General features: G+C 43.9%; 1 protein-coding gene across 5 annotated transcripts; it reads right to left on the bottom strand.

The window, feature by feature from the left end:
• Positions 1–196: 196 nt before the first annotated feature.
• Positions 197–27,982, bottom strand: jakmip1 (janus kinase and microtubule interacting protein 1). Of its 5 annotated transcripts, none has more exons than XM_053879034.1 (24): positions 27,603–27,982; positions 21,432–21,741; positions 20,802–21,134; positions 19,528–19,689; positions 18,457–18,669; positions 17,871–18,029; positions 17,525–17,671; positions 17,280–17,450; positions 16,715–16,774; positions 15,842–15,970; positions 15,649–15,777; positions 15,495–15,578; positions 14,819–14,881; positions 13,858–13,956; positions 12,599–12,700; positions 12,466–12,519; positions 12,322–12,387; positions 12,192–12,260; positions 12,042–12,119; positions 11,202–11,411; positions 9,860–9,925; positions 9,679–9,755; positions 9,231–9,605; positions 8,814–8,992 (listed from the first exon to the last, which is right to left on the bottom strand). In XM_053879034.1, the coding sequence occupies exons 2-22, from the start codon at positions 21,585–21,587 to the stop codon at positions 9,705–9,707; spliced, it is 2,601 nt and encodes an 866-aa protein (XP_053735009.1). In that variant the 5' UTR covers positions 21,588–21,741; positions 27,603–27,982; the 3' UTR covers positions 8,814–8,992; positions 9,231–9,605; positions 9,679–9,704. The 5 variants fall into 5 exon arrangements, with proteins under 5 accessions (XP_053735006.1, XP_053735007.1, XP_053735008.1 ...); XM_053879035.1 differs by having other exon boundaries at positions 17,871–17,984; XM_053879031.1 differs by lacking the exons at positions 9,679–9,755; positions 9,860–9,925; positions 11,202–11,411; ... (17 more) ...; positions 21,432–21,741; positions 27,603–27,982 and adding exons at positions 197–895; positions 1,586–1,724; positions 1,792–1,845; ... (11 more) ...; positions 7,688–8,503; positions 8,566–8,690 and having other exon boundaries at positions 8,813–8,992; positions 9,231–9,602.

The following is a 27,982-nucleotide window of genomic DNA, read 5'->3' as shown; positions in this document are numbered from 1 at the left end:
TCCAAACAACAGATACAAATACATTTGTGCAATTTTTTTAACATGTAAACCAGGAAACTTCAAATATGGAAACAGAACTAAAGAAAATGTGGAAAATAAGGAGACGATAAAAAAAAATATATATATATATATATATATATATATATATATATATATATTTGAGGAGTACTGTGATGACAAAGGATTCCATCAGAGTGTAAATATATCAACATTTATTTTGGTACAGTCAAGTGACATCAGTGAGAAAACTTTTGTTGCTGTTAGAAAAATACTTTCCACACATTTATGACTTCACAACCATAACAAATGTATATATGAGGTGTATCAAACAAGTGCTCAACATCTATTGAACGCAAGTTAAATCATTCAGAAGTATTGTGAACCATATCTATATTTTTCTCGACATAAAAATATTGGTGATAATTTCTCCTTTTTAATATATATATTTAAATGATTGTGTGCAAAATCCTCAAACTTAAACAGTGTTTGGAGTTTTTTGTACAAACCTACGAGGAGCAGAAGTCAGTCTTTGGGGTAAATCTCTTCTCATATTTGGCTTGTAGTGTAAAACAATGCGGTTAAAAAAAAAAAAACAGTCAACAACTGAAAGCGTCGCGAAAAGAGAAGGCATTTATTTGATGTCCAAAGAGTTGTGTGAGGTTGTGCGTCCGAAAGTCTCCACAGTCTTACTCAGGTATCCACTTGTTAAATGTTTCAGCTTTTCTCGTCACTGAGATTCGGTGGCAAGTCAAAGGTAAGAACACCCGCCGTTCATTTGGAATTCGATGACCTCACGCTCACGTGGTGCGGAGGGACAGGCAGTGTGACTGTAAACGTTTCACTTGGCCTTGGCTGAGGTTACAGATGGTTGCAGCTACCGGAGCTCTTCAACGCCCTGGAGGACACAGACACAGGGAGCAGAACAGGACACGTCTTATTCCCTCTTTAGACTCTATTTATGACGTGTTTTCTTTTCCTTCTGGGTTTGTCAGGTGACCATTGGGGAGAGTTCAACGTTCTTGTTTTTATGAAGAATATAAATGAGTGTAAGTCTCTCATATCTTACTGTTGCTGCGTACTTAATGTGCATACTACAATGGAGGACAAACAATAAACAAAATGGAAGACAGATTATCTTCAAATATTTTTGGCGTTTGGCTTCTTATGTCGACTAGTCATGACATCATCATTTTCTGATCCACTTTAAGAGGAGAAATGGCTGAAGCTTTGAGTGAGTCCATCGCGACCCAAATGTGACATTTAACGTGGTTCTTTTCCTTCTTAACTAATATGTACAACACGACAATGGGATGTGCCACCATGTTTGCCAACTCAACTACTTGTTAAGATACTCGTTTCTTTTCCAATTCTGCCTTGGATTACCTATATATTTTTTCTCCCCTGTTGAGTCTCAATTCACACAAGTCACAAAAACACAGCAGACTTATTTGACTTCTGCTTGTTGGCATTCTTTGACATGACAACTACGAGATTGCATCAAACCCTCAGTGCAGATGAAGTATATATTTTGTTCCACTGGCACCTTCATGTGAGATATGAATAACTTGAATGCCGTTGTACTCACAGGTTGTGATGCCTCAGTGCTCTGCGCTGCCTGCAGACTCAAACGCAACCTGCACTCTGTTAGAACACAAGCCGTTCGCTCCCAGTGTTTGGACACTGATGTTGACTGGGACGCTCGCGTCGACGTTCTCCAGAACACACTGTCACCACAGGTTATAAACATGAATGTTTATGCAACCCTCGGGAGCAGAGAGAAGAGAGTGGTACCTTGGTGCAGGCCGAGCTCAGGACCGACTTGTGGAAGCTCCCGTCAACAAACACCTGAAACACCAACGCAGGGACTTGACAAGACTGTGATGGGTGTTGTGTGGCGCTCCCCGTCCTACCCTGTATCCATAGACGAAAGTGCCATTACTGCAGCCCAGCTCGTCCAGGGGGGGTCTCTCCCAGCCAATCATGAGGCTGCACTGACCCACTCTTCTGATGACCTTCACTGAGCACACCTCTGATGGAGCTTCTGCCAAACATGGGAAATAGATGGCAATTTGAAATCATTTTCTTCACACACTCCTGACTCCACAGTCAGCAGGGTCTAAACCTTGTTACCTGGATTTGGTCTTGGCTGTTTCATCTTCTCTGGAGGTGGAACTGGGGAGCCTCTAGAATAGGTCCTCTCAGGCGAGCTGTGCTCAGACCGGGTACAGGAAGTGGGTCTGGAGAGACTGGAAGATGCAGCATCATCCAACAAGGAAGTCGTGCTTTTAAAGGCACCGTCGCTGGCGAGTGGGAGACTTGTGGCGGCAGTGCCAGAGGCAGGTGTTTTGGGAGGGAAGTCCAAAGACGGAGAATTCTGGGGTCTTGTCTTCGGATCAGAAGATGATGGTTCTGTTAGCCGACTATCGTTCTTGTCCGGGATCCTCAAAGTTGTCACCTTGGGCTTTACAGATGTGATCTTGGTGCTGTTGCGCGACGTGGAGTTTGCGTTGACCGACGTTGCAGAGCCAAAAATGCAAGACGACTTCACGGCTCTCAGGCTTTGGTTCGTCAGCATGTTTGGGCCAAAAGGCAAGTTCGCAGATCTGGAGGTCACCGCTTTAAAAAGTGAGGGACTTTTCGCTGATGGAGGCTCCTCTGTTGCCATGGTTACTGAACTGCCACGTAATGAGGGAGGAAGGCTTTTACTGTCTCTGTTGGACACACAAGACTGACTTTTGTCCCACTGCTCTTCCCATCCAAATCCTCGTGGAGCCTGGGGATTAAAAACAATGGCTTTAGCGGCTGCTAAAAACACAACTTGTTTTTGATGTGCCTTCTTGAACGGACTGTCAGAAGTGCTCTTCTGCCCTCGTGTGGAGACCCATGTGACGTACACCTAAGAGAGTTTTGTCTCCATTAGCCATAAGGCTCAACAGCAAATTATCTCTCTGTCTTGTCTTGATTTTATTTTATTATTTATTTTTATTTATCGTACTTTATTCTTACACTGGTTTAACGTCTCCTCAATGCTTTAAGAACATCTCCCACATGATTTGCAAGAGGAATTTGAATAATTCCTGATTAACATCGACATATTTCAATGCTCAACCTTCCCACCTGAAAGCTGCTCAACAGAGTCTGCTGCAGTTGCTGGTGCAGGTTGATGATTTTCTCCGGGCTGCTCAGCCTCCTCCTGCTGCTGCTGTCGTGACACTGCTCAGCGAGAGGCGAAGAACTGGCTGAGGTCAGGCGGGACAGATCTGGTGTGGACTCTGCCTTCTGAACCAGACGATACTTGTCTGGTTTGTTGGGAGACGAAGGCACCTGAGTGGTGGAAAACAGAACAGTTGGTTTTTCACTCATATTGTGTACGATTTTTTGCATTCAAACTATAATTATTACACAATTTAGAAGTCTTTTTATTTTATACTAGGTATGTCATGCACACACACATCCCACCCACAGTATAACTATATAAAACGAAAGGCCGGTTATTGATGGCCAGCCTTAACAAGCAGTTCCAGAACTCAATAAACCAGTTAGTTAGGTCCCCTGTCCACATCCTAACTAAGTAATAAAAGAAAAAATATACTACAATAAGGTCTTTCACAGCATGGCTTTCATCAGATTCGCTTCCAAGAGACACATCAGAAATGGCAGGGATTTAAGTTGCGGCAGGATGACGGTGGAAAAAAGGTTATTTGTGATCTAACCTCTGACACTGAGCGACCCTCTGAGTAAATATAATGGATGATCGATCAGAAGTACAAATTGATCTATGTGGCTCCAATGTTCAACCTCCTGACCTTATTAAGATGATTTAACTTGAGGCCATGCGTGGTCAATATCTTGCCCCAGCTACTTGACCTGCTTAAAACAAAACCTCCCTTTCTCATTTGATTTTTTTAATTGTCTTGACTAGAGTTTGAATCCTTCAGGTATAACAGGTTGCTTCCATCTCACCTTTTTGGCACTCGATCCCTGCTCTGCAGTTTGGTCGGGCGATGGTTGGACCTTGTTGCTGGTGTTGCTGTACAAGCATGGCACAGGGTGGTTGGCCTTGTCCTTCCGTGTCGTGGTGAGGACAGATTTGACATCGCTGTTGTTAGCTTGAGCAGCAGCTCCTGGCGTGCTTGGCATATCTGTTGCACCGTGCTGGAGAACAGGCGTCAGGTGATCAGTGGTGACCTCACCAGTGTATTCCTGACACCTGTTGACGCTTGTTGGTCCTGGTGTCGCCCTGCCACAGGGGCTCTGGGTTTTCTGATGGCCTCCTGGGATTAATGTTTTTGAATAGTCATCCAGCACCGCGTCACTCAGCAACCTGTCCACTTGCTTGGAGAGTGAGGCTTCCAAGCAGCCGTGTTTACGCATGGCTTTGACCAGTTGCACCAACACGCTGTTCCTCTCTTGACATTTGGACACCAGACAGGACAGCTTGGCCTGCAAAGGTCCAAAACAAAACACTAACAATCACAATGAATTCTGGGAAAAGAAAGAGAGGTTTAGTTGTTCACCTTTAATGGAACAAGATCCAGATCAGAGGGACTCTTTGATCTCAGAAGAGAATCATACTGAAAAACACATCAGGTTTCAAAATTAGTGACTCGACTAAATCAATGTGAAAATACGATTTTACACTTGAGTATGATATCACCATGACCAGACACAGCCTGAAGTATGAGCTACCCACCTTTGCCCTGATGCTGTCGTGCTGTGATCTAAGAGAGACAAGCTCAACGGTCACATCGTCCTGGTTGCCTCGACTCTTCAGAGCCATGTACTCAGAGTTGAGTTGGTCCAAAGCACCAGACTAAGGAGTTCACAGACACTACTACTTAAAACACACTTTCACCGAGAGGATTTGTCAATGCATTAGTTTTTTTTAAATCCATTTTTCGACTGTAGAATTGCCAAACCAAATGTCATTGTTGTAAACAACAAATCAGAATGAAAGGTACCTTGGCTTTGAGCTGAGCCGCAGTGATGTTGTATTTCTCTTCAACCTGTGCCTGTAGTGTCAAAACATCTGCCTTTTCTCCCTGTAGCTTGGATACTTTCAGTCGCAACTCCTTCACCTGGAAACGACAGAACAAAGACTTGCAAAAAAAGTTTGCTCCTCACAGTTCCTTTATGGATTGAGCTTGACAGAACATGACACCCTTTGCTTTGGCTAGACAAACACCCAAACTACAGGCATCAACAGCAGTATGAGCAAGACAACCGCCACAGAAATGGAACAGTTGGATGGATCTGCTTTTGATTGGTGACTCTTGTTCTATTGAATAACTCTGTTTGAGTTTGAGGGCTGCTAGCCATATTTTACAGGACAGACAAGTCAAATGCATGAAATCTATTACGTCTATTACTAATGGCCTGCTGAGATAAAGTGCTTTTACCACTCACAGTACAGGTCCCAACATGCACTGCAACAATCAATGCCACAGCGTAAATAAATAAACAAACAAATGTATGATTACATACCTGAGCTGCAAGAGAGTCATTTTCAATCCTAATGTCTTCCACCTGGCAGCTTAAAACGGCGACTCTCTTCAGGTTCTCACCTGCTGCTCGCTCTGCCTCGACTCTCTGCACCATCAAACGCTGCACCTCACCATGTAGTGTCTTCATCTGAGGCAGGCGCACTGATAACCAATCAATTCTCCAGATGGCAAAGTACGTGAACTGACCTCTTGGTGTTTGGTGTCGAGTTCCTTCTGGGACTTCTTCAGCTCTGCACTCAGAGCTTCTCTCTCTCCTGCTGAACTGCTGCGAGCCTGTCATCAAACACAGGAGTAATAACACTGTAATGGATGCTAAAAATACTCCAAAGATATTTGAAATGAAAGTCTTCACCTCTTCCTTGCAGAGACCTCGCAGTGTAGCATCCTCTAGCTCCCTCAGCAGTTCAGCACGCTGACAGTCGGCAGTCAACAGCGGAGATTTCTTCTGCTTTACATTTTGCTTCCTCCTTTGCTCTTTTAAATCCTCAACCGCATCCTTGACTCGTCTTTCCTCTTCTCTTAAGCAGCTGATTGAATCTTCAAGTTCCTTTCTCTCATCTTTCAAGCTGCTGAGAGACTTCAGCAGACTGTCATGACCTTCTGCGCCGACAATAAATTGCTGCCGTTCTTCTTTCAGGCCTTGAATGGCAGCCATAAGCTCATCTTTTTCCTGTTTCAAACTGAGCACAGTTTGACTGAGCTGCTCCTTCTCTGCCTGCAGAGTTTGAATAAAGTCAATCTCATCAGATTTGCTGCTCAACACTTTCTCTCTTTCCATCTCGAGCTCGGACGTGCACCTTCTGAGCTGCTCCTTAAGTCCACACACTGCACGCTTGAGATGCTCCTTCTCTTGTTGAAGACCAGACAGAGCTTTACTGACGTCATCTTTTTCCTCTTTCAGTCCCCAAACCTGACGCGTTAGCTGTCGCTTCTCTTCTGCCAGCGCTTGAACCGACAGTGTGACTTCCCTCTGCTGCTCCCTCAGAGATCTAATATTGCTGAGCAACTCCTGTTCTTCTTCTCTGAGATGCTGGATCGACTTGGTGAGCTGGTCTGCTCCTTCACTTAGCGCTTGAACATTTGAGTGGGGAGAAGATTTGGGACTTGATTCCTGTGGTTCCTCATCCAGGTTAATCACACTCTCCACCAGAATATCAATGACATCATCGATGTTTGTCGGCGGTAAAGCACTCGGACAGGGGGACCTGCACAACTCTCGAATTCCTGCTGTCTCCTGCACACGTTTCTCACACTGGTGTAGCTTCTGCTGCAACTCCATGATGCTATTGAGGTCATCTTCAGTCTTCTTAGTGAGCTCTGTGATCAAACAGGCTTGTTCTTGGACCTCCAGCTCCAGCCTGACTCGCTCTTCCTCCAGGGTGGATACACGCTCCTTCATCTGGGACTCATCTCGTCTCCGCACTTCATCATCAAGCTCACTGTGGGCCACAAGCTCCTGGATTCTGGCAGCCAAGGCTCGGTTCTCTTCATTCAGAGCTTTGACTAGACTGCTTGGCTGCGAACACAGAAATTAAATCCTCATAAGGTGAGATTAGACTACATTAGATTATTAAACTTGCTGAAATTGCCTCACCTCTTCTCCTTCCTCTGCGATTGCGGGTTCACCATCTGTTTGTTTTCCAAGCTGCTCCTTCAGTTGAGTGTTCTCCTGAGACAGAACCTGGAGCTGCACCTGTGCTTGCTGCAAGGCGGCCTCCAGGCAATCGCACTGCTCCTGAAGAGCCTGAAGATCCTCGCCGAACCCCAAGCTTCGGTATGCTTCCCTCAAGGCATCAGATTCCTCACTGGGGGCTTCCTCCAAGTTCAGCGCTCCGCTGGAGCACCAGCTCCCGAATTTCAAATCATCGACTGTTTCCACTGCCAAACTGAAGGTGCTCATCACCGCCCCTTGGTGGCCAAAGTGGGAAACTGCACTTGACTTGACATCTTTGATATCCAAGACAAACTGGTAAAAAAAGAAAACTATTCACGAAATATCCAATCACCCTTAAAGAAACAATGTCACTGTATAAAGAGAGAGTTTGGTGGGCATAGGACAGAACAAAACAAACAGAAGAAAAGGAAACCTACAGTCCATAGCTTAGATTTTGTGGAAAGATTAGAAAGAAAGGCCAGCAAAACACACAAGAGCTCAATTAAACATCAAAAGTCATCACACTCACTTCTCCATCACTGCCAGCAGAGGGATGAGGACGATTTGTGGTGGAGGGAACCGAGCAAACAGCAGTGCTGCCGCTGAGGGAGCTGGGATATGGGCCTGTTGATTCAGGGATTGCAGCGGATTGATCGCTTGTTTGGTTAGTCACTCCGCTCTGCTTCTCCTTGAGTCTGTAATTTTCCTCCCTCAGCTCGTCCACCTCCTGCAGCAGGGAGCGTTCAGCCAACTTCAGCTGGAGGATCTCAGCCTCCATCTCTTCCACCTTGCAGCTCAGGAAGTGACTGTTCTCCTGAGCTTCCTGCAGCTCTTCCACCATCTTCCTCCTCATCATCATCCCACTCTCCTCTCTTTCCAGAAGCACATTGAGATCCGCTTTCAGATTCAACAGGCATTTCCGGAGCTGGCTTTCCTTTGCATATCCATCTGCTGCTGGTTCTTCTTTTTGCTCAGTCCCTTGGTGATGGACAATCTTCCTCCTCTCCTCCCGATTCTCCTCCTCTCCTTCACCTTCTCCTCTCAAGAACAGAAGCTCGTCCACCTGGACCGGAGTTTCAGATGCTATCCGGACCTGACTTATGGCGGCGACGCCAGTAGCAGCACTCACAGTCAGTTCAAGAAGCTGCTTTTCCAGAGTGTAAATGCGGTTCTGAAGGTTCTCCTCCCTGTCTCGGCTCACAGTGAGCTTGTGCTGAAGTTGGCTCTTAAAGCCCTCGAAGTACTGGGACTGGCGGCTCATCTCCTCCTCTTTTGCCTTCAGCTGCCTCTGACAGCGCAGCAGCCGCTCTCTCCACACCAGCTCCACTCGGTCCTTCTCCCAAGTCTGACAAGGGTTTTAAAGGAACTTGATAATACAGTTCAATAAAATGAAGAATAAACACTCACCATGGTTCTGACTTCCTCCTCCATCAGCTGTTTCTGATCCAGACACTGGGAGTGTTGCAGGCTGGAGTCAGTTTTCCTGCTCTTCTCCTGCGATCATGCAACCACAAATCCACCATCCAGCCATCCTGACAGGGAGCACAGCGACATGAATGACTAGCTGCAGGTTTGTGCCACATGTGACATCACACCGGCACGAAAAGCAACCTTGGGTTTACTCTTGTTCATCCCCTCCTCCACTGTGTCTTACCTGCTTCTGAAGTGGCATAAAAAGTCTTAGCCAGCGCCAGCATTCTCTCTCAGACAGAACTTGGGATCCGGCGCTGCTTCAAACTGATCCGGTTACCAAGGCTGCAGCACCGCCTGTGACACTCAGATGAGGTCATGTGATCCTTCACCAGTTGACTTCTATCTATTCGGAGCCAGTTTCCTGCAACAACACAGTGACATAATCAGCTAAAACTCACCATTTCTTAGCCATTTCAGGAAACCACACTCGCAAAAATTCAGAGCTCTTTTGGCAAATAAAACACATTCATCAATTATTTACACGGTCAACAGCTTGGGAGCAAGTTAAAGTATATCTCAGGTTTCCCTCCCACCAAACAATCCCCTCAGTTTTCCTACAAGGAATCCTGAAACAGAGAAAAGCAGTGAGAGCGAATCACCTTTATTTCTGAGGATTCCAGTGAGTTTAGTCGACTTCACAAGCTGTCGTTCCCCTGGAAACGCTTCAGAGTTTAGCCAAAATGCCGCTGGCACCGAGTTGGTTGCCTCCTCCTCCACAGAATGGCACCACATTCTTCCTATCAGAAACTCCACCTTTCCCTGCTCCACCATCTCCTCCTCAAACATTTCACATCGAGGTCTGTTTTTGTTTCAGGTCCAAGTGTCATCACAGTTATAGAATGAATTCAATCTCACATATATATAAGCTATTTCTGCGGAATTGCACGTTATCAAAAAGGCCATAAGGTTTTCATGAACTGTCTACAAATGCATATAAAACATCTTCTTTGCTTCCCTGTGAAGCAGAACGACACCTGCGGACAGAGAGAGAGCTGTCACACCGATGACATCGGTGACACTGAACACCATATTGAGTGCAGCAGCTACCTGGTGATGGTCCGTGATCAAGCTCATTAAGGCCAGAGAATAAATGCCAAAGAGAAGAACAAAAAGAGGAACAGGAACTGAGGAAACACAAAGGATGTGAGAGAGAAGGAGAAGAGTTTAAAGTGCATTTTAAACAAATATTGAAGTATTTCTTTTGCTGCTTTGAAAAAGTGGCATGTACCTTTTCCTCAATTTCCTTTATCTGTCTCTTTTGAAAGTCAATTCTGTCCTCCAGCTCTCTAATCCTCTGAAAGTTGAATATAAATGTAGTTAGATTTTCAAGAGATCACACTGTGATGACATGGCAACATGAAACCAACATAAAACCTTGACTTAGTGCAAATGAAAGACCCATATCGTTTTAGTGTACAGTGGGTGAGACTTTAGGTTTGCTTTGCTGTTGTAAGGCAAGAAACATTTTTGGGAAAGACTCACTATGCTTTCATCTTAGCACCTCAGTTTACACTGCTAGCTGTAGAAGTAAGCCAGGTAGAAGGCCTGAAAAACTGTTGTCAAAACGTTGACTGAATTTTAGGTATAATACCTAAAATTAGTCATTTATGTCAGAAGTGAAATGCAAATTAAATGTTAAAAGCTTTTGGGCCAAAAGGCGTCTTTAAAGTAAATGTTATTATTATTATTATTATTATTATTATTATTATTATTATTATTATTAGGATTTGAAGCTATCAGGGTTGATTGTTTGTAATAGATTTTTTAAAACAAATTTTAAAATATATATTTTTTTCTTTTTATTTGAATGTATCTAATCCACATGTAGAAATTAAAAATATCCACATAACGGTACATGAGTGATAGGTGGATGAGGCTTCATGAAACCAGAATTAGTGCTCTAATTTTCAGTGGCCAGTAGATGGCACTGTCTGACGCATAATGTTTGGCTTTGAACACTTTTCTTTCAAACCTCACCTTATTGTTTAAACCAAGAGCGTCACCTATTGAGCTCAGAAAATTAGGACACCATCACTACACTACACTATTAATCTATGACTAGCAGTTGAGTCAGTGACCATGGCTGAGTGATGGAGGTGGGCGGTGAGGCTCCTACAGCTATAACTGATGGGTAAAATGAAAGATGCTGTGGTGAGGCAGCTCAGTCTCTGCTAACTTGGATGACTGTGGCACTAAGGAATGAGTGTTTGGATTCAAGTATGTCAACAAGCACTTCAAAAGTCAGCAGAGGAGCGAGGCTAGAATACATGGTGATCATAATGTTATGGCAGATCAGTGCGCATTGCTTGGACGGTGATGAGTTAGTGAGTGTTGATGCAGTTAATCAGTGACACAGTGTACAAGCTGTGGGAGTGGAGGAGGGAAACTGGGTCACCACAGAACACACACAGCCATTCAGTCGCATGAAATCCACTCGCACACTTCCAAACAAGTACGTGTCAAACAGTAGCAGGGATACTGCATCTTTTCTGATGACCAGGTGTTTGGTGGGGTCCGATTTGAGGGCAGGCAGGACTCAGAAACCTGTCAAGGTTTATGTTTGCTCTTACCTGCTGGGCCTGCTGTAAAAGCTCCATGCGCTCCTGTAAGATCTGACTGTCATAATGCCGGCTCTGCCGGAGAATCTGACGCCGCAGCTTGTCCACAGCAAGCCTCAGCTCCTCCCTCTGCCTGTCTGTCAGCGACTCGGCCACCGCCTGGCATGACGGCTGCTCCTGCTGCAGAGCGCTATACAGCGTGGCCTCCAGCTCCTCGATCCTCTGCACAGCCAGCCACAAACACACACACACACACACACACACACACACACACACAGGTACACAAGAACACAGGTAACCATGCACATGCACATGCAAGTACACAGATGCATGCATGGGCAAACACACACACACGCACACAACACAAGTATGCACACAAACACACACTATTGTGATCATGTTGTATCAAAAAGTTTTACTTTTAAAATCTCAGTTTTAACTTTCTATGTAAACAGGAAGCTCCCTACAGCACCAGCCTGAATCATTACCAATAACAGTCATGACAAATGGCTGAGCTATCCACGCAAAATAAAGTCACTTCTCAGCAAATGTTTCCAGTATATTGGATGAAATATCATTTAGCCATTATTCAGTAACTTATGAAGAATTTCCATTTTAAAAGATGCAGTATCCCAGTGTGTTGTTACATTTGTTACCTTCATGGCGCATTGATGATGTTCAATGGATCCTCAATGAAAATGTGCCATGCTGAAATGATGTGTTTCAACCTTCCTCTTTAGTGTCTTTTTTACCAACTTACAATAAATACATGTTTTTCTGTCACAAACAATTTCTATATAGCCCTAGATCTCTTGTCATTTTTCTCTGCTATTGTCGGTTTGGTCTTCATACCATGTAGGCCTGGTCCAGGGCTTGTTTCCTATAGTCCAGTTCCTCCTCAAGAAATCCCTTCTGCTTACTGAACAGATCCTGTAAAAACAGACCAAGGAACATAAGAGTTTCAGTAGGTGTAGTCCGACTGTGCTCAATGTTTTGTTGTACCTTGTCATTCTCCAGATCGATCATCTTCTGGGTCAGGGCAGCCTCTGTGTTGTCGATCTGTTTCAACCACTACGAAGAAAAATGAACATCAAAAGCAAGTCATAAATGTATAAAGCCTCTTTTTCCTTACTTTTTCACAGAGCGAAATCACTGTTCCAGCCTGGATCACTGCCACCTGCTCTTCATTTCTCAGATTCTACAAGCAAGAAACACAGATTGATCAGCAAGGCCACAAGAGGGAGCTCTTTAAATCCAACGCTTTCCTCACGCTCACCCCGTTGTCCCCTAAAATGTCCAGTTTCTTCATCAGCTCAGGAATGACGACATCCTTCAACCAGAGATTTTGGGAGTATTGTTTTTTTTTAAGTGTCACTGATTGTTTCCAAAGTTCACTGAAGTCGTTTTACCTTCACTCCTTGTTGTTGGCAGTAAAACTGAAGTGCACTGCTGCTGTTCTCAGGGAAGGCAGAGATGTGAAAGTTCAGAGCAGGGGATTTGCGCTCTCGCTCCTGAGAAGGACATTATTATATTACAACAGAACACGGTATCATCCATCAGGTCACATAGTTGTGATGTTAAAGTACATGCAAGAGGAACTGATCTGAAGGGAGTGAATGATGAACTTACTTAGAACACTGAGACATAATCAGGAGCGGCCAAAATGAGGTACAGTCCAATGGGGTAAACAAAATCAAACCAATAAGGGCTTGGAAAACACATGCTGAAAATGAAAAGTGAAAGTTATTTTGCCTCCAGTGGAAGCAGAATCACAATGTCGCTGTATAAAAAAAGCCCCTGATAGTGGAGTTCTTAACATGGTTGGTGGATAAATGATAGTCTGGAACTGTTGATCAAGGGAACTTCAATTCTTAAAAGTCAGTGCAAAGTGTCCTAGATTGTTTAGACAAGGGCATAAAGTAAAAATAAATGGATACAAAACTATTATGTAAAAACAAATAAAACAATAAATAATATTATCAACGTCAGATAATTATCTAAACCAAATACAAACTAATATTTTTTCATGGGGGAAAATGATAGAGGTGAAAAAAAGGAAAATGCTTTGAATAAATACAAAGATTGAAATATTTAGGAAAAGTGGAATAACCATTACTTAAAATGTGATTTCATTATGCAAACAGATATTGACACTCACAAACTTACAATAGAAGTAAATTTTAAATTTCTCAGCACCACAAAGTGAGTCATGTATTTTGCCCTCCAAGTGTCATATTGTATTCAATATTTTGTGTTTTTTTTGTTTTTTTTTTACATGTCTCCATGTCACGTGTAATTTTTGCAGATTGCAGAAATAATTTAGACTGAATGCACAACAAACTTCAGGGGGGAACTGATGAACACATGCCATAATGATTAAAAAAAGACAAAATATGAAAGTGGGTGGTGAACATAAATATACTTAGTCATTTATTAAAATCCCATTCATTCCAAAACATTTCAGAATTTAAAATGAACAAAAACATTCCAGTACAGTGCAGGGTAATGAGCTGCCATGCAAAACGAAAACATGGGAAACTAAACAGGGAACTTGGAGGAACGAGTGTGTCATTCTGTCACGTGGTCACTGTATGTAGGTCTTGCGTCTTGAATTTAAATTGTTGTTGTCGCCTCCTGGCGACATTTTGAAGGTGGTGCAGTCTCTTACTTCCAGTTCAAGCACTCTAAATTCCAGGAGTTCATTCTGGTCCCGAGCGTCCTGAACCTCGGCCTGCAGTCGCAGTTCGACCTGCTGCAGTGCACACATCTGCAAACAGAGAGGCGAGTGTTCAGCAGGCGCAGCAGTAATGTCTTATTTAAACACACAGCCTGTCGGATACACTGCATTATGTAGGACTGACTTGCAAAGGTTTTGCCGAAAAAATTGTTAGGGGTTTCATAATCTATGGCATCAACACATACAAAAATAATACATGAAACAACACATTAGCAGCAGGTTAAAACATTGTAAGCAGGTCACAGCATGAAGGCTGTGTGTACATCGTGAGGTGACTTACGCTGGTTAGTTCCAGGCACTCTGGTTGCCTCCCACAATCCTCCCTAATACTAGCAGCCTGACACCAGCGTGAACCCAAAAGGAAATGAGTGGAAGCAAATGAACGGAGGTCTGAAGCACCTTCTTGAACTATGCCCTGTTTATGGTGATGCATGGAAGACAATTAAAAAGCATTTTGCAGGAAGTATCTTCATATGGTCATAATATACATAGAATATGACCAGATGGTAAGTGCAACGTCTTCTGTGTTGCATTAACAATGAATGCAACACAGATAATGGGGGATACAGCTAAACACTTGTATGATAAGTCAACTTTCAGTAAGCCCACTGATCTGTGCTCAGACTTTATCGATAGGTTTTTGTTTTTTTTTTAAATATGCACTATCATTTCTTCTCTCAGTTATTGTGAAGTTCAGGGGGGCCTCCACAAGCTCCATATTAAAATATTATTATTCTTTAATTTAACTTCAGATTATGAACAATAATCTTTTTTTAGGACTTTATTCTATTAATACCTTTCTTTCTACTTTTAGTCATATCTGTTTCAACGCAAACTCAGTAAACCTTTAAAACATCACACATCCGACCAAAGTTATAGAGTAGTAATTTACCTTCTCATGAAGTTCCTGGTTTGTCCTGAGCAAGTACTGTTTCTCCTCCACCCACTTTGAGTCCTGTCGCAACACAGCCAACGTTTAGAAAGACGCTGAGGAATATCAAGGGCGAGGAAAGAAAAGCCCACTTCGGAGAGGCCAAACAGCTGAAGCGAAAACGTGCGATGGTGCGACACATGCAGAAGTAACAGACATGCAACACGCACAGAGTAGCAAAAGTTTATTGATCCAGAAAACAAAGCCGGCTCCTCAGACACCTGAGGTCAAACATGCTGACATTTCCACAGAAGAGAGAAGATGAAACAGCAAAGACACACAGAAACAGGAAACATGCACTTGAGGGAGAAAGAAAGAGCTGGTTCTTGTGTGAATTAAGGTGCTTTATCAACGGAATCAAATTCAACACAAATTTTCCTCAGTGATTTTGCGAAATAAATAAACTAACAGCAAGAGTTGCTTCCCAGACAACGTCCTGGACAGATAGGAAACCACCAACAGGAAGTGAGGAGGGTGAGGCAGAGCATGCAGGCACGGGGCTGTGACGTCACATGATTCTGTGGCAGAGCTGGTCGGCATAGCGCCACCCCACGAGGAGAACGGCCAGAAAAACGTGCAGGAGGGCGAGTGAGACCAACACCCGGGATCGCCCGCCTCTGCCTTGGGCGTGTTTTACCTGCCCGCGCTCGGCCAGCACCTTCTCCAGGTCCACAATCTTGGCCTGGCAGCTGCTCAGGTCCTGCTGCAGTTGCTCACGAGTCTGTGCAGGACAAACACAAAAGTGAGACATGGCACCATGTTTTCACGATTCTAACCTAACAGGTACAGACCCGGGCCTCCCTCTCAGCATCCACGGAGCCACCAGTCTGCTCCTGCAGCAGTGCGTAGGCTCTCTGGAGCGCCTGGTACTCTCTGGTGAGCTGACGGAAGCGCAGCTCCGACTCCTCACGGGACACACTCTGTTCCAAGACAATCACTCACAACATTCAATGCTGAACTAATGTCGGTCTACATGAGACATACCTCTTCTAAATCCTCCTCCGGAGTCGCGGGTGTACGATCAGTGAGGTCGGTGTTGAAGGAGGTCAGAGATGAGGTCTCGGAGTCGATGGATTCCTCATCAAATCCAAAATATGTCTCCACAACATGCCTCTGGAGAGAAAAAAACAGAACATTCACCTGTGACAACATCACATCAGGTCTCATTCGTTCACACCCTCCTGCCTCACAAAGACCTTACCATCGTGTTTATAAGTCATTTCCTGACAGCCAGAGAAGTAGAGGCACACCAAAGCACACAGACAAATGAAGGAGGAGAGGTAGAGGATGAGGAGGATGTATTCAGTCATTTTGCTTCCACAAAGCCTGATCCAGCTGCGCAGCACTTTTTGAAAAAGCAGATTAGAAAGCACAATAGTGGCGTGCCAAAGCCCCTCGCGATGTTCCGAATCCGTTGGTAGACGTATTCAATTACTTCCCCAGACAAAGCCGTCCAGCTGCTGAAACCATATTTTGATTAAAATGTCAAAGTGGAAAATCACTTGCTCGAAAGCTTAAGCTGCTCTCCAGCTCTCGACTGGCCTTGGAAGCGAACTAACATCCACCAACAACAGACTCCGCCTCTCAGCAAACTCCTCAAATTCCCTCATGCATTGGCCTGGCAATTATTTCACCCAATTAAACCTTAACAGCACAACTGTCAGCACAACGCAGATAAACACACAGACCAAAGTAAAATCTCAAATGGCACCAACGACCTCTGCTTTAATGATATTTCTTGAGAAACCAAGGAAACACATCCCTGCCTTCTCTTGAGTCTAATTAGTCACGCACACCCCAGTCAACCACAGACAGGTGCGTTGCTAAGCCTCCACACCACACGACAAAAACACTTACTTTAGTGAGTTTCAGCGGTTTCCGCCGCGTCTTTTTGCCCACCACCATCCGATCTCGCTCCTTGAGAAGACAAACAAAACACAGGCTTAACATTAGAACCAAGTGAGAATTGAGAAAGTGTTTTTTTTTTTCTTCAAAGGCTGGTGTGGAGTTTCAAAACAGACATGCTAATATTGTAGCTTCACGTGGAGGATATTACCACGCAGCCATAAACGCTAGAAGCTGCTGTGTTTGATGCTACTCCTGGTGTTTGTGTGACCTTGCGCTGCAGCTGTTTGGTCAAATCATCCTCAACCCTTCCGCACTCGCCAACCTTCCCATGTTTGGTGGGAAGCTGTGAACTGCATCAGGTGACCTTCATCCCTGCTGCATGTATGTTGACAGCGATAATCCCTCATGTGCTTCACAGGTGTATTTAGACACTAACTTGGCTCTGGCAAATCATAGTTAGCGTGAGACCCATCATCTACTGTAGCATGGTATGAAAACAAGAATATTTTTCTTTTCTTTCAGCTTCATCTTTATCTGCTCATGAATAATGTCTTGCTTTTTTAAGGAGGGTCACCTGCATGAGCTCATCAATGATGCCACGTTGCTCAGCAACTTGCAGCTTGAGGAACTCCACTTCCTGTTCCTCGTGGGCGTGGCTTAGGTCGGTGAGTGAGCTGGGTCGCTTCAGCAGCGATTGATGCGGAGCCTGCTGGGAGGAGGGACGGCTGGAGGCGGCTTTCTCTTTCTGACGGACAGAGTAAGAACGCAGCCAAATGTGATCTTCTGGAAACGGCCACTAGAGGTCACGCTTTAACTCACCATCTCAGCATTCTCACGACTCAGGTTTTTGAGTTTCTCCTCCATGCGCTGCAGAGTTTGCAGCAGGTCGTCGTTCTTCTTTGACAAGCGTTTGTTCTTCTCAAACATGGGCTTCATTTGACTCTCAGCCTCCCTTACTCTTTTTAACTGGTTAAACAGAACATCAACTCAGTCAATCTACCTTTCATTATGAGAAATGGATATGATGCTACACACTACAAAAATAAAATAATTATAAGTAGGTAGAATAGGTTGGTTGACATATACTGTTAGGAAATCTCTTTTTTTTTCTTTTTAAAACAATCCATTTTTTTCATCATAATTCCACCACACCCGTACTCCTTACCAGCTCATTCCTCTCGTCCGCCAGCAAAGCGTTTCTGTCCTCCAGCTTCCTGATGACTGAGTGAAGCTCTGCGATTTTCAGCTGGAACCTCCTCATGTCGCGCTCCTCAACCTCCTGGTGAAGAGCGGGGAGAGGGGAGGAGGAAGAGGAGGACAAAAACTGAAAAGAGGGAAGGATTTCCATGCAGGCAGGAATCAGACGGTGATAGGAGAGAGGAGACGACCAGGTGAAATGATGAGCTGACATTTTACTGTCACATCAGTAGGATATTAAGGTGCAGTTTTGGGTGTACGGCAGCTTGTCACTTAAATAGGATGATGGCTCAACTCAATTGGGTGTTTTGTGCTCTTTTTTTTTCAGCATTTCCCATCAGTGCCACAGTAAAACAGCCTCCTCCACCTTAACCTATATTGAGTATCCGCACATTCGACTGTGAGACTCTCCCAAGTCTCACAGTCGAACAGCACTCACTATGTCACTGAACCACCCCCCTAATATACTTGTCTCTAATCTTGTCCATGGAAATCACACTGAATCATGAAAAGAACATGTCTGTGGAAAGTCACTGATAAAGATCAACATATACCAGGTTGTTTAAAAGGTCTGGGTTGTCTCCGATCCCGGGCACCGCCTCTCTCTTCGGGCTACCATGGTTGTGCCTCTCCGCCTCTCGTACTTGCCCCAGCTGCTCATCCAAAGCCTCCTTTTGGAGCTGAAGTTTTTGGGCGTAGCCAGCCTGCAGGCCCAGCTCTCTCTCCAGCGCACACACCACACGGTCCTTTCCCTTCAGCTCATCCATCTGGGACAAACAGTTCAAATTAAATTTTGATCACCTGTTAAGCATGATGGTGAAATTAAGGGCTCTAAGAAAAAGTATAAAGTATTAAAATATATGTCTGAATCCAGCTACTTGGCGTATCTCCTGACATGGAAAAGTCCTTTATTGCATGGCACTGCTTTTCATTGCCTCCTTCCTGGAAGTTATGTGGTTGAAGACAAATTTAAAACTTAGTTTATCTGAACATCAAGGCGGATGAAAACAGACTGCTCAGCAGTTAGCCTACTACCTTCAGATCATAGGAGAGAACATGTAACTCAACATGAACTGGAGACGGATGTCTGCGCATAAGAAATGTTATTTTAATTAAAGTGAAGACACAAGAGGCCTGCCATTCACTCAGGGATAATGCTCTAATTAAAGTTTGGCAGAAGTAGATGAGCAATTATTTTAACAAACCTGTGGCAGATCAGTAATAACTCGCCAAAGATTCATTATGATTTCATATTCTATTGTGGTGAGAATAGATCGTTCATTAAGCTGTCACAATAACTCCACTTAAATTAAACTAAATTTACTTCATGAGAACCTGATCACCATCTTCTTCATCTTTGACGTCTCACTCCTGAGAAACATCAGCAAAAACTGGCCTCAAGAATGAGTTAAATATTAAATAAGGGAATTTAACTAAGCGCTCTGAGTGCAGTTATGCAGCAGCAACTGTTGCTCTTTATTCCACCTTTCTGCACCAATTCGCGTTTATGAGGCAGCATTTTAATTTATTGTACATCTAATATTCATCAAGAGGATCAGCTGGAGGCCATGTTGATTAAAGAAGCAATATATTAAGTGTTTCTCCGCAGCACAGCGAGGTCTCACCAGTCGTCGGATATCTCTCTCACAATCCCGTTTGATACGATGAACTTCATCCTGGTGCTGTTGGTAGGCTGTTCTGAGATCGGCTGCTTTGGCCTTGTCAGCCTGGAGCGCGTTTGCCATCGCCTCCTCGGCCTGCTTCCTGGCCGTCTTCTGTTCCTGGATCTGTCGGCATGCACAGAAACAATCGCAGGTTTGGGGATCTTCCTAAACAGTCATTATGATTCATGCCTTGTTTGTGTCTGAGCAGCTCTTTGAAACAATGGCTTGGCTAAAAGACTAGCCACGTGGCTTCCTGTTTTTCAGAAACACAAACATGCTTTTGGTACACAAAGAGCAACACAGATCAAACGAAACAACAACAAACAGGTTAATTTTTGCACCATTTTTAAAATTATTTTTGACTGGATATTGACTGTTGTTGTTGTTTATGTTGCAATAAAGTAGTAAATGAAGGTTTGTCTATTCACATCAGCCTTGTGGCAAACATTTAACGTCAACAAAGGCTAATTAAATTGAAAAAAAAAAAAACTGTAAAACAAGATTACATTTTGGGTACTTTTCAACATAGGCTTAATGTTTTTGATCTTGGGGCCCACATTTCCCAGATTAAGTTGGCCTGGGGCCCATACAAGTAATGGAACTGATTCATTATTCTTGATTTCATTTGTGATCAATAAGCATATTTAATCTACTTACACAAAAACAAACCAAAACCTTGTGAGATGACATGAAACCATGTGATCATCGCAAAGATATTTGTCAACCAGCAGCATAACCAGGTGAAAGTCATATTCATCAAATGTACTAAAGAAAAAAAAGTACCCTTAATGCAAACTGTTGAAAAAAAATGGAAAAGCAGAATACGATTCTGAATAAAATAAATATAATAAAACCATGTGTAAATATCAAAATAAAAAGAATCTATTTTATTTAAACTCCAAAGAAGCTATAAGTAAATGAAAGTGTTGCCACAAAATGTTTTAATTCATTTTCAAAACCGCTTCAACAGGTGCTTTCATGAGCAGTTTTTACTGTTTGGATGGCGGCATCACTTTCTTTACCATTTTTTCTTTTAAGAACTTCCCCATAGTTGTTAACTATCACATATTTGCAGCTGTCAAGTCAATTCAATGACACACTACTGCCATACTACCATACGTGGCTAATGTATTAAAGTAGAAAAGAACAAAATGATTGCATATATACTATATAATATAATATAATGATTGACATATGAGTAGTTTTCGACCATCTCTAAACAAGCTGCACATTACCTCCTGCTGTAGTTTAAGTCGCTCCCCGTCAAAAGCCTTCCGTGCTTCCTCGCGGGCCTCAGCAAGCAGCGCGTTTTTGAGTTTGTCCGCTGCTCCATCCCTCAGAGCGTTGACCAGCCCCTGTAGCCTCTGCACCTCCGTGTCTCGGATCTTTATCGTCCTGGCTAGCTCGGCTTCGTGCTGCCGAGCCAGGGCTTCGCGGGCGGCTGCGATTTCTCTGAGCTTCTCCTCGTGGAGTTTGGCGCGCAGGTCGGTGATGGCTACAGCATGTTTGTGCTGCTCAAGCTCCCTGGCCTGCCGCTGCTCCTGGAGACGCTCTCGCAGCTTACACACCTGCAGCGACGGAGAAGAAGACGCTAGACTGAAATTCCTGTGCAGGATCCATTGGTTATGAGTGTTTGTTGAAGAAAAGAAGTGTGAGGACGTCGGATGACCATCAGGGCGAGCCCCTGCTTCAAACCAGGGCCTTCCTTTCTGGCCCAGATGCAACAACTCTAAACAATAATGGGGTTGTTTGAGGCAACAGCACATGAAAAGAAAAGTTCACAATCAATTGTTGCTTAAACTCATGTGTGTGCTGACGGATAAACGTGGATTTATTTTCACCTTCCTTCAGGTGTGACCGCTCACCTTGCCCCTCTCCTGCTGCAGTTCCATCTGGATGTCCATTAGTTTGCCTCTCAGCTCCTCATTAGTGGTCTGCACTGGTTCAGCCATCACCTCGGATTTCTCTTGCTTCCTTCCCTTCCTAAGGGGCGGGCCCACTGGGGGCGTGGCTGATGACATGGCACTCTGCCCAACTAATTAGGAGATACATGTGGTCGCCGGCGTTTTGTAGTGGTCGAGAAAAATCAAACAGAGCCGCTCTTCCTCTCTGTCATCCAGTAATTCATCGTCATCATCCTCGCTTCCACAGCTACATCATCAGTAGGGGACGGATCTAGAAGAGCATAGAGGGAAGAAGAGCAGGCAAGTTAGGGGTTAAGAAATGGAAAAAAGGGTAGAATGCATGAATATATTATTCAATCTGACTTAAAAAAAAAAAAAAAAAAAAAAACAAGTGAACATTAGTGGAAAAAGCTCAGTCCATTATCATAACCATCTTCACCTCTCTCTGGGTCTTCCTCAGAGCTGCATTTAGAAATACAAGTGGTGTTGTGTTTCAGTGCAGACAGCACCATTTAAGAGATGAAAACCATCAGTATTTGGTCCATGTTTTGTCATTCACTAACCACAGGTCCAGGCTGCCTGAGGTAGGCTCTTGCCCGCACGCCACCCAATAAGATAACAACTGAATAAATGAATGACATTAATTATGACAAGCAACCGTCAATGTGAGCCATCCTGTCTCACATTGTAATGTGCACATTCTTGCTCTTACTTTAAAAAAATACCCTTTGTACTGACACAAAACCTGTTCAATGTAGGTGTTCTATTTTTAGACTCCTCCCTGTCTCCAGCAGGCCTGCATCAAAAGACTTCAGCATCACTTTCAGGTTATAAATCTTATTCAAGGAAAAGTATTGCCAAAAGGCTTCAGCGAATTCAATTAAAAAATTCAGAGTCTCAATGTCTATATATAATTGAGGACACACTTTCTCCGCATGTCTGATTTGTTGCTGCACTTTCCTAAATGCGATAAATATCTTCTGGGAAAGAACTATTACTCAGTAACCTTCCATTGTTTCTGCTGACTTAATAAATAATGCAACAATGACTGAGCAGAGGCAACAACACTGCAGCTTCATAGTATCTTCGCATTTTCCTTCATCGGCTAATAAGGAGGACACGCAGGCTGCAACCGTTACCGCGGCAACCATTACACCGTCACAACTCCATTCCTCTCATTGCAATGAATGATGGGAAAAAGGAGTTTGCACTGGTTCTGTGACACACTAACACACAGACGCCGCTGCTGCACACAGGAAAGGCTTGTTTGTAATGTGCTTGTAATTACAAGCACATTGATGTCGTTATCTGTCTGAAGACGTAACGCTCCGATGGACATCTACCACATGAGTTTGCTTTGAAAACGGTTAACAAAATAAGAGCCAGTGAGGGTTTACTTATATTTTCCATCCCCCCACTCACGACAATGTTGCCAAGCAGTGACGCCACTCTCATTCACAGAGTCTACGCTCGAGTGAGGGAACACTGTTACAAACACGCAGGGCAACTCCAGCAAACACATCCTCACCCCAGCACCAACAGCTCTTATTCACACATACAACAAACATGCTCTTGTCAGTCGACAAGCTCGACAGAGAAAGTGCTCGTTTGTAATTCAATACGCAGCATCTCTTCCTAATAATCCAGGTACTCTGTGGCTATTCAGACATCTGGAAAGACTGGAAAGAATACTAAATCATTCGGTTTGATGCACCATTCATAAAGATTGTACACAGATTTTAGCTTCAACAAGGAGCAGCACCATGATGCTGCTGTCAGGCATTGGAGAGACTCCAAGCCTTAATCACATGACTCACTAAACATCTGACAGAAAATGGGTTTGTTTCTTCGCCCATTTTCCTTTGGAAAAGCTGCATTCCAAAAGGATACAGAGCAATAGTGAGATTTTTTTGTTCTCAGAGGATTGAAGGGACTTAACTTCAAAATGCTTGGGCTCCAATTTCAATGTGTTTAAAAGCAAGTTAAGCAGCAGAAGGACTGAGGCAAAGTCAGTGAAGAGACAAACTGTTGCCCCACAGTGAGTGTGTGGGAGATGCAATATCTTTCATACCTTTATGAATATGCCTCATATTTTAGATGACTGGAAGTGGCCACCTTTTGCTTTGCAGCAAACACTGCAACACTGGCCTTCTAAATAAGCTTCATGCTGTAGTCACCTGCTGGAAAAGCTTTTCAGGTGATGACCTCATCAAGAGAATGCCACTAGTGTGCAAAGTAGTAATCAAAGCATGGGGTGGCCATTTTGAAGAATCTAAAATATAAAATGTTTTATGTAATTTCACACTTTGCTTACTACACCGTTCCATATGCGTTCATTCGTAGTTTTGATGCCTTCAGTGAGAACCTACAATGAAAATAGTTATGAAATTAAGGAAAAATAGTAACCACTCCCGGGTCATATATCTACTCCCATATCCTTATTTAAATAAAGAGAACGTGTAACTTATGTGTGTTTGTGATCATAATGAAACGACTAGCAATGCTAAATGCTAACAAAATAGCATCGTGCACCAGAGGGATTCAGTGCGCGCGCAAAGACAAGATGGTTATGCATCAATATGATTAAGATCCTGGCCAAACACATTTCATTATGGAATAGCGGTGGCATATTCCTTTAACAGTCACTGGCCGTTGCAGCCCTACTCCAAAGTTTTCTGACAGAACTTAGTCTGGGAATTGAGCAATTAAATAAACATAATTTTAGTTAACGACAGAACAACCCCATCACTTCTATGAATGTAAGAAAAAGGAACACAAACCAACCTTTTTTTGATTGATTTTGATTCCATACCGTTGAAATACAAAGTCAACTATCTTCACCATATGTTTTTCATTTACACAAATTCCCAAACCAAAAGGACAATGACAAACACTTTTAAAGCCACATGTTCCCAAGATGACAGCTTGAACTTTTATAGTTACCAGAAAGGCTGCGATGTTATATGGGAAACTGGAGCGTTTTATAGGGCCACGAGAAGCTCATGAGGTTCTTCATTGGCGACAGAGCCAGCTCTGGTCACATAAAAACACTTGGCTTGCTCATCATATATAAATGCACTGTGACTTAACAAATTAAGTTTCATGACACCGTTGATAACAATTATCATATTTGGCCAACACTCTCAGACTCCTTTGAAGATGTAATGAATAATGCATTTCACATTAAGGCAGCGCAAAAAAACTGAGTGAAGAAGTAAGAAATAATGTATAATTTGGTCCCAAGAGCAGCTATGATTAAACATGATTCATAAATGTATTTGATATGTTTACTCCTACAATATCTCCGGTATATGTGGTCATCCACACTTTCTCATCTTGCGAGTCTATACTACAAGATAGGTTCTTCCCAGCTCACAATGAGATGTGCTAGTAGAGCACTAGCTACCTATTGGGCACCCCAAGCCCATGAGCAGGACACAATGAAATGGCAAAGATGAATAATGCAAACGGTAACCAAATCCAAAACTCTTTAATACATTATTTATTTCCTCATTATTCTTTCTCAATCACTCATTTTGGGTGCACAAAATACAACCGCTCAATTCAGGAAGGAAGGCAAGGAAGTGCAGGTAAAACCAGGGCTGGCACCCGTGGCTGTTCATTGCAGCACAGTTTACATTTTTTCACTTCATTGGGCCAGGCAGCGGACTGAAGAAACACAGGAAGCAAGTAATAGCAATGTGCTAACCCGGAACAAAAGAAAGCAGGAAACCGTTCTTAAAGTGAGGGAAAGAATAAAGAGCTGACAAACACACATCCGTTTGAACCTAAGACTAGGTTCAAACATGAACTAGACATCAGCAAAAGGGGCCTAATAAATCCATAAAACACACCACAAAAATGTGCAGCAAAAAACGACTCCGCACGTCTGCTCTGGTTAAACATCAACTGACAGGGTGTGGACGCCATGAGAGGCACTCTTGTTTATACTGCACATTCACAGTACATGAACACGTTTTCTTTGTAGTCCCATTAGCGAGTGTGCACAGTCGCCGCACACTCTGATGTCCCGCCACTGAGCGACACCCCATCAAAGACACCTAACATCCCGGACTGAACATGTGTAGCCGAGTGAATCACTTGTGCAGCATATGACCTAAAAACTAGTCTGCCGGCAGACTGACTGCAAGTTACTGACCTCGATGACTAGTCAAGCTAAACAGACAAATAGCAATCACCCCAGCCTCGAACAGGCGACCTTCCGAGAGCTTTTGTTATTTCTGTTAGCCACCGCTTAGCAATCAATATTCCTAAATATTGGTCCATCAGCACTAGGGCGCACTGATGTGTGCTTAGGCATGCCTGGCTGTATTTGCCTGCATGCGTGAGTGTGTAGCGACAGCCTCCTCCTCCTTACACAGACATGTTAGGCAGTAATGTGATTAACCTTGCCTTCCTCTCCCCCAGCACAGATCACTGGTCAGAACAGTTTGGCGGCCTTGTCAGCTAAGACTTGAACATACAATGATGGTAGGAGGCTTTGGATAACCATCTGTTTCCCTTCAACATCGCAGTTTAGGCTGGATGTTAAATATCAAGGAGAGCAAAGACACACACGAACATGTAATCTAAAGTAGCCAGATTAGATTAGCTAATTTATGGCTTTGCACTGAGAAGCAAAACAGATGAACGTTAAGAATAAACTAGCAGATTACTGGATGGTGTGGACGACAAGAGTGGGAGGAAACGCATGCCCTCCTTTCATACCACATCCTACAACACTTCTTGTTCAAACTCACACTCACATTGAACACTATTCTAAGGAGTAATTGTACGAATATACAACCGCTAAAACAAAGACAAGTCTAATTCAATGTGCAGGCATTTCTACAGTGCACAAAACTAAATTATTCACCATGTGAATAGAGGAGAAACATGTCAATAGTGAACTGTCACAGCTGCACATGGGTGGACATTCTAATATATTCATATCCACTTCCATCTTCTCCTCAAAAGCTGCAGCTTGCAACATAATTTCACTGTCTATCATTCACATAGTAAACACTCCACCAATTAAAACTCCTAATGCACTGCAACAGTTCAAACTCCTATATCAGTTCTGCAAACTTATTTCAAGATGGACTCCTTTGCAGCTGAGTTTATCACCCCCACACTAAGTAGTCAGCGCAGCCTTTGTCAGTTGCATGGCACCTTGCCTCCAGAATTTCCCAAGCAACATGTTGACCACCAAAGGCTTTGGGAATTCTGTTTATCTTTCCAGAGCAACTTCATCCAAGACACACAATACAGCTGCATTATAGCCAGGCCAACTAAGCTGGAGTCACCATGTGACAACCATCAGGATTAAATTGGTGACCTTAAAGGTCAACCACCTGCACCCGATAACATCAGCTTTAATCAGCATAAACCCATTAGATTAAGTATGTTAGGTATATTCTAATGACACAAATTCAAATCATATCGTCTTAATCTTGTTGTTAGATTTTAAATTGTCGTGTGATTACAGCCAACAGCCACCGCTTCAGACCCCCCAACGCCAATGAGAGTGTAGCACATGTAGCCCTGAAGCCTCCTGCTCCAGCAGCAATGATCCCAGCGAGTGAACCCGACAAACGTGGTGCATGCATGGGTGGAAGACGATAGTTGCAGTGCTGGATCAAATTGAGATAATGAGACATTAGACGCTGGTTAACTGCTGCTGACAGCCTGCCAACCACACCCCACGGTGACTTGGGTGGACGGGCTGCTGCTGCAGCATCCGGCCTGGGTGGTAAACTCCTCTCAGTCTGCAGTTCAAGTACAAAAACCTGCATCCTCGAGGCGTCCTGCTGTGGTCACACAGGAGCATGGAAACGATGGAAAAGCCACAATGACGTCACATGGGAAGAAGAGGGAGGCAGGAAAAGAACTTGAATATTAATCTCCGGTTAAGGAGGATGAAGCTTGATACTTCCTATTTGGCTCGGGGAGTAGAGTCGGGCTCGAGGCCAGGGATGAGACACGGATCACCGGGCAGCCAAACAAACCCTGACAGCGCCGATATAAGGCGCTTCCGACCGCTGCATTGACCGTACCGGCTGTTTTAGACCGATGTGTTGCCCTGGTAACGATATAAGAGCGGCAGAACCCCGAATTAGCGGGTAAACTCACCGAAGAATGAAGGTTCGGTCATCACCAGGGAGCTGATGGTGAGACACCGCCGTCCGCCGCCTCACATCCACGGACAGATGGGTCCACTCACCCCACGAGCTCCAGCAGCCTCCACTCAGCAACTTTGCTCGACATACACGTAGTTTCTCTCCTCAGCCGCTCACACGCCCGTCGTGCGGGGACGATGTAGTAGTCCACTAGCTCGGTGCTGCATTCAGGTTCTGCATGGTGACTGAACCTCCACGCCCACACACATACACACTCACACACACACACACACACACTTAACAGGAAGGACCGTATCCTGCCACAGACGTCTCGCTGGAGTGTGTGTGTGGAAGAACCGCGGAGGACCAAACGTGGGAACGGGCTCCGGCGGG

Source organism: Synchiropus splendidus, chromosome 11 (assembly GCF_027744825.2).
Source record: "Synchiropus splendidus isolate RoL2022-P1 chromosome 11, RoL_Sspl_1.0, whole genome shotgun sequence".
Classification (NCBI taxonomy): domain Eukaryota; kingdom Metazoa; phylum Chordata; class Actinopteri; order Syngnathiformes; family Callionymidae; genus Synchiropus; species Synchiropus splendidus.
Note: the sequence above shows the minus strand (reverse complement) of the source record. Positions and strands in the feature narration are given on the sequence as shown.

Excerpts from the sequence above, each read along its gene's own strand:
- jakmip1 (XM_053879031.1), bottom strand. The coding sequence starts at position 8,589 with ATGGAGGAGGAAGTCAGAACCATG. Across the intron at positions 5,778-5,856 it reads GAGGTCTCTGCAAGGAAGAG|GCTCGCAGCAGTTCAGCAGG; the intron begins GTGAAGACTTTC and ends GTTTGATGACAG. Across the intron at positions 4,814-4,961 it reads CGGCTCAGCTCAAAGCCAAG|TCTGGTGCTTTGGACCAACT; the intron begins GTACCTTTCATT and ends TGAACTCCTTAG.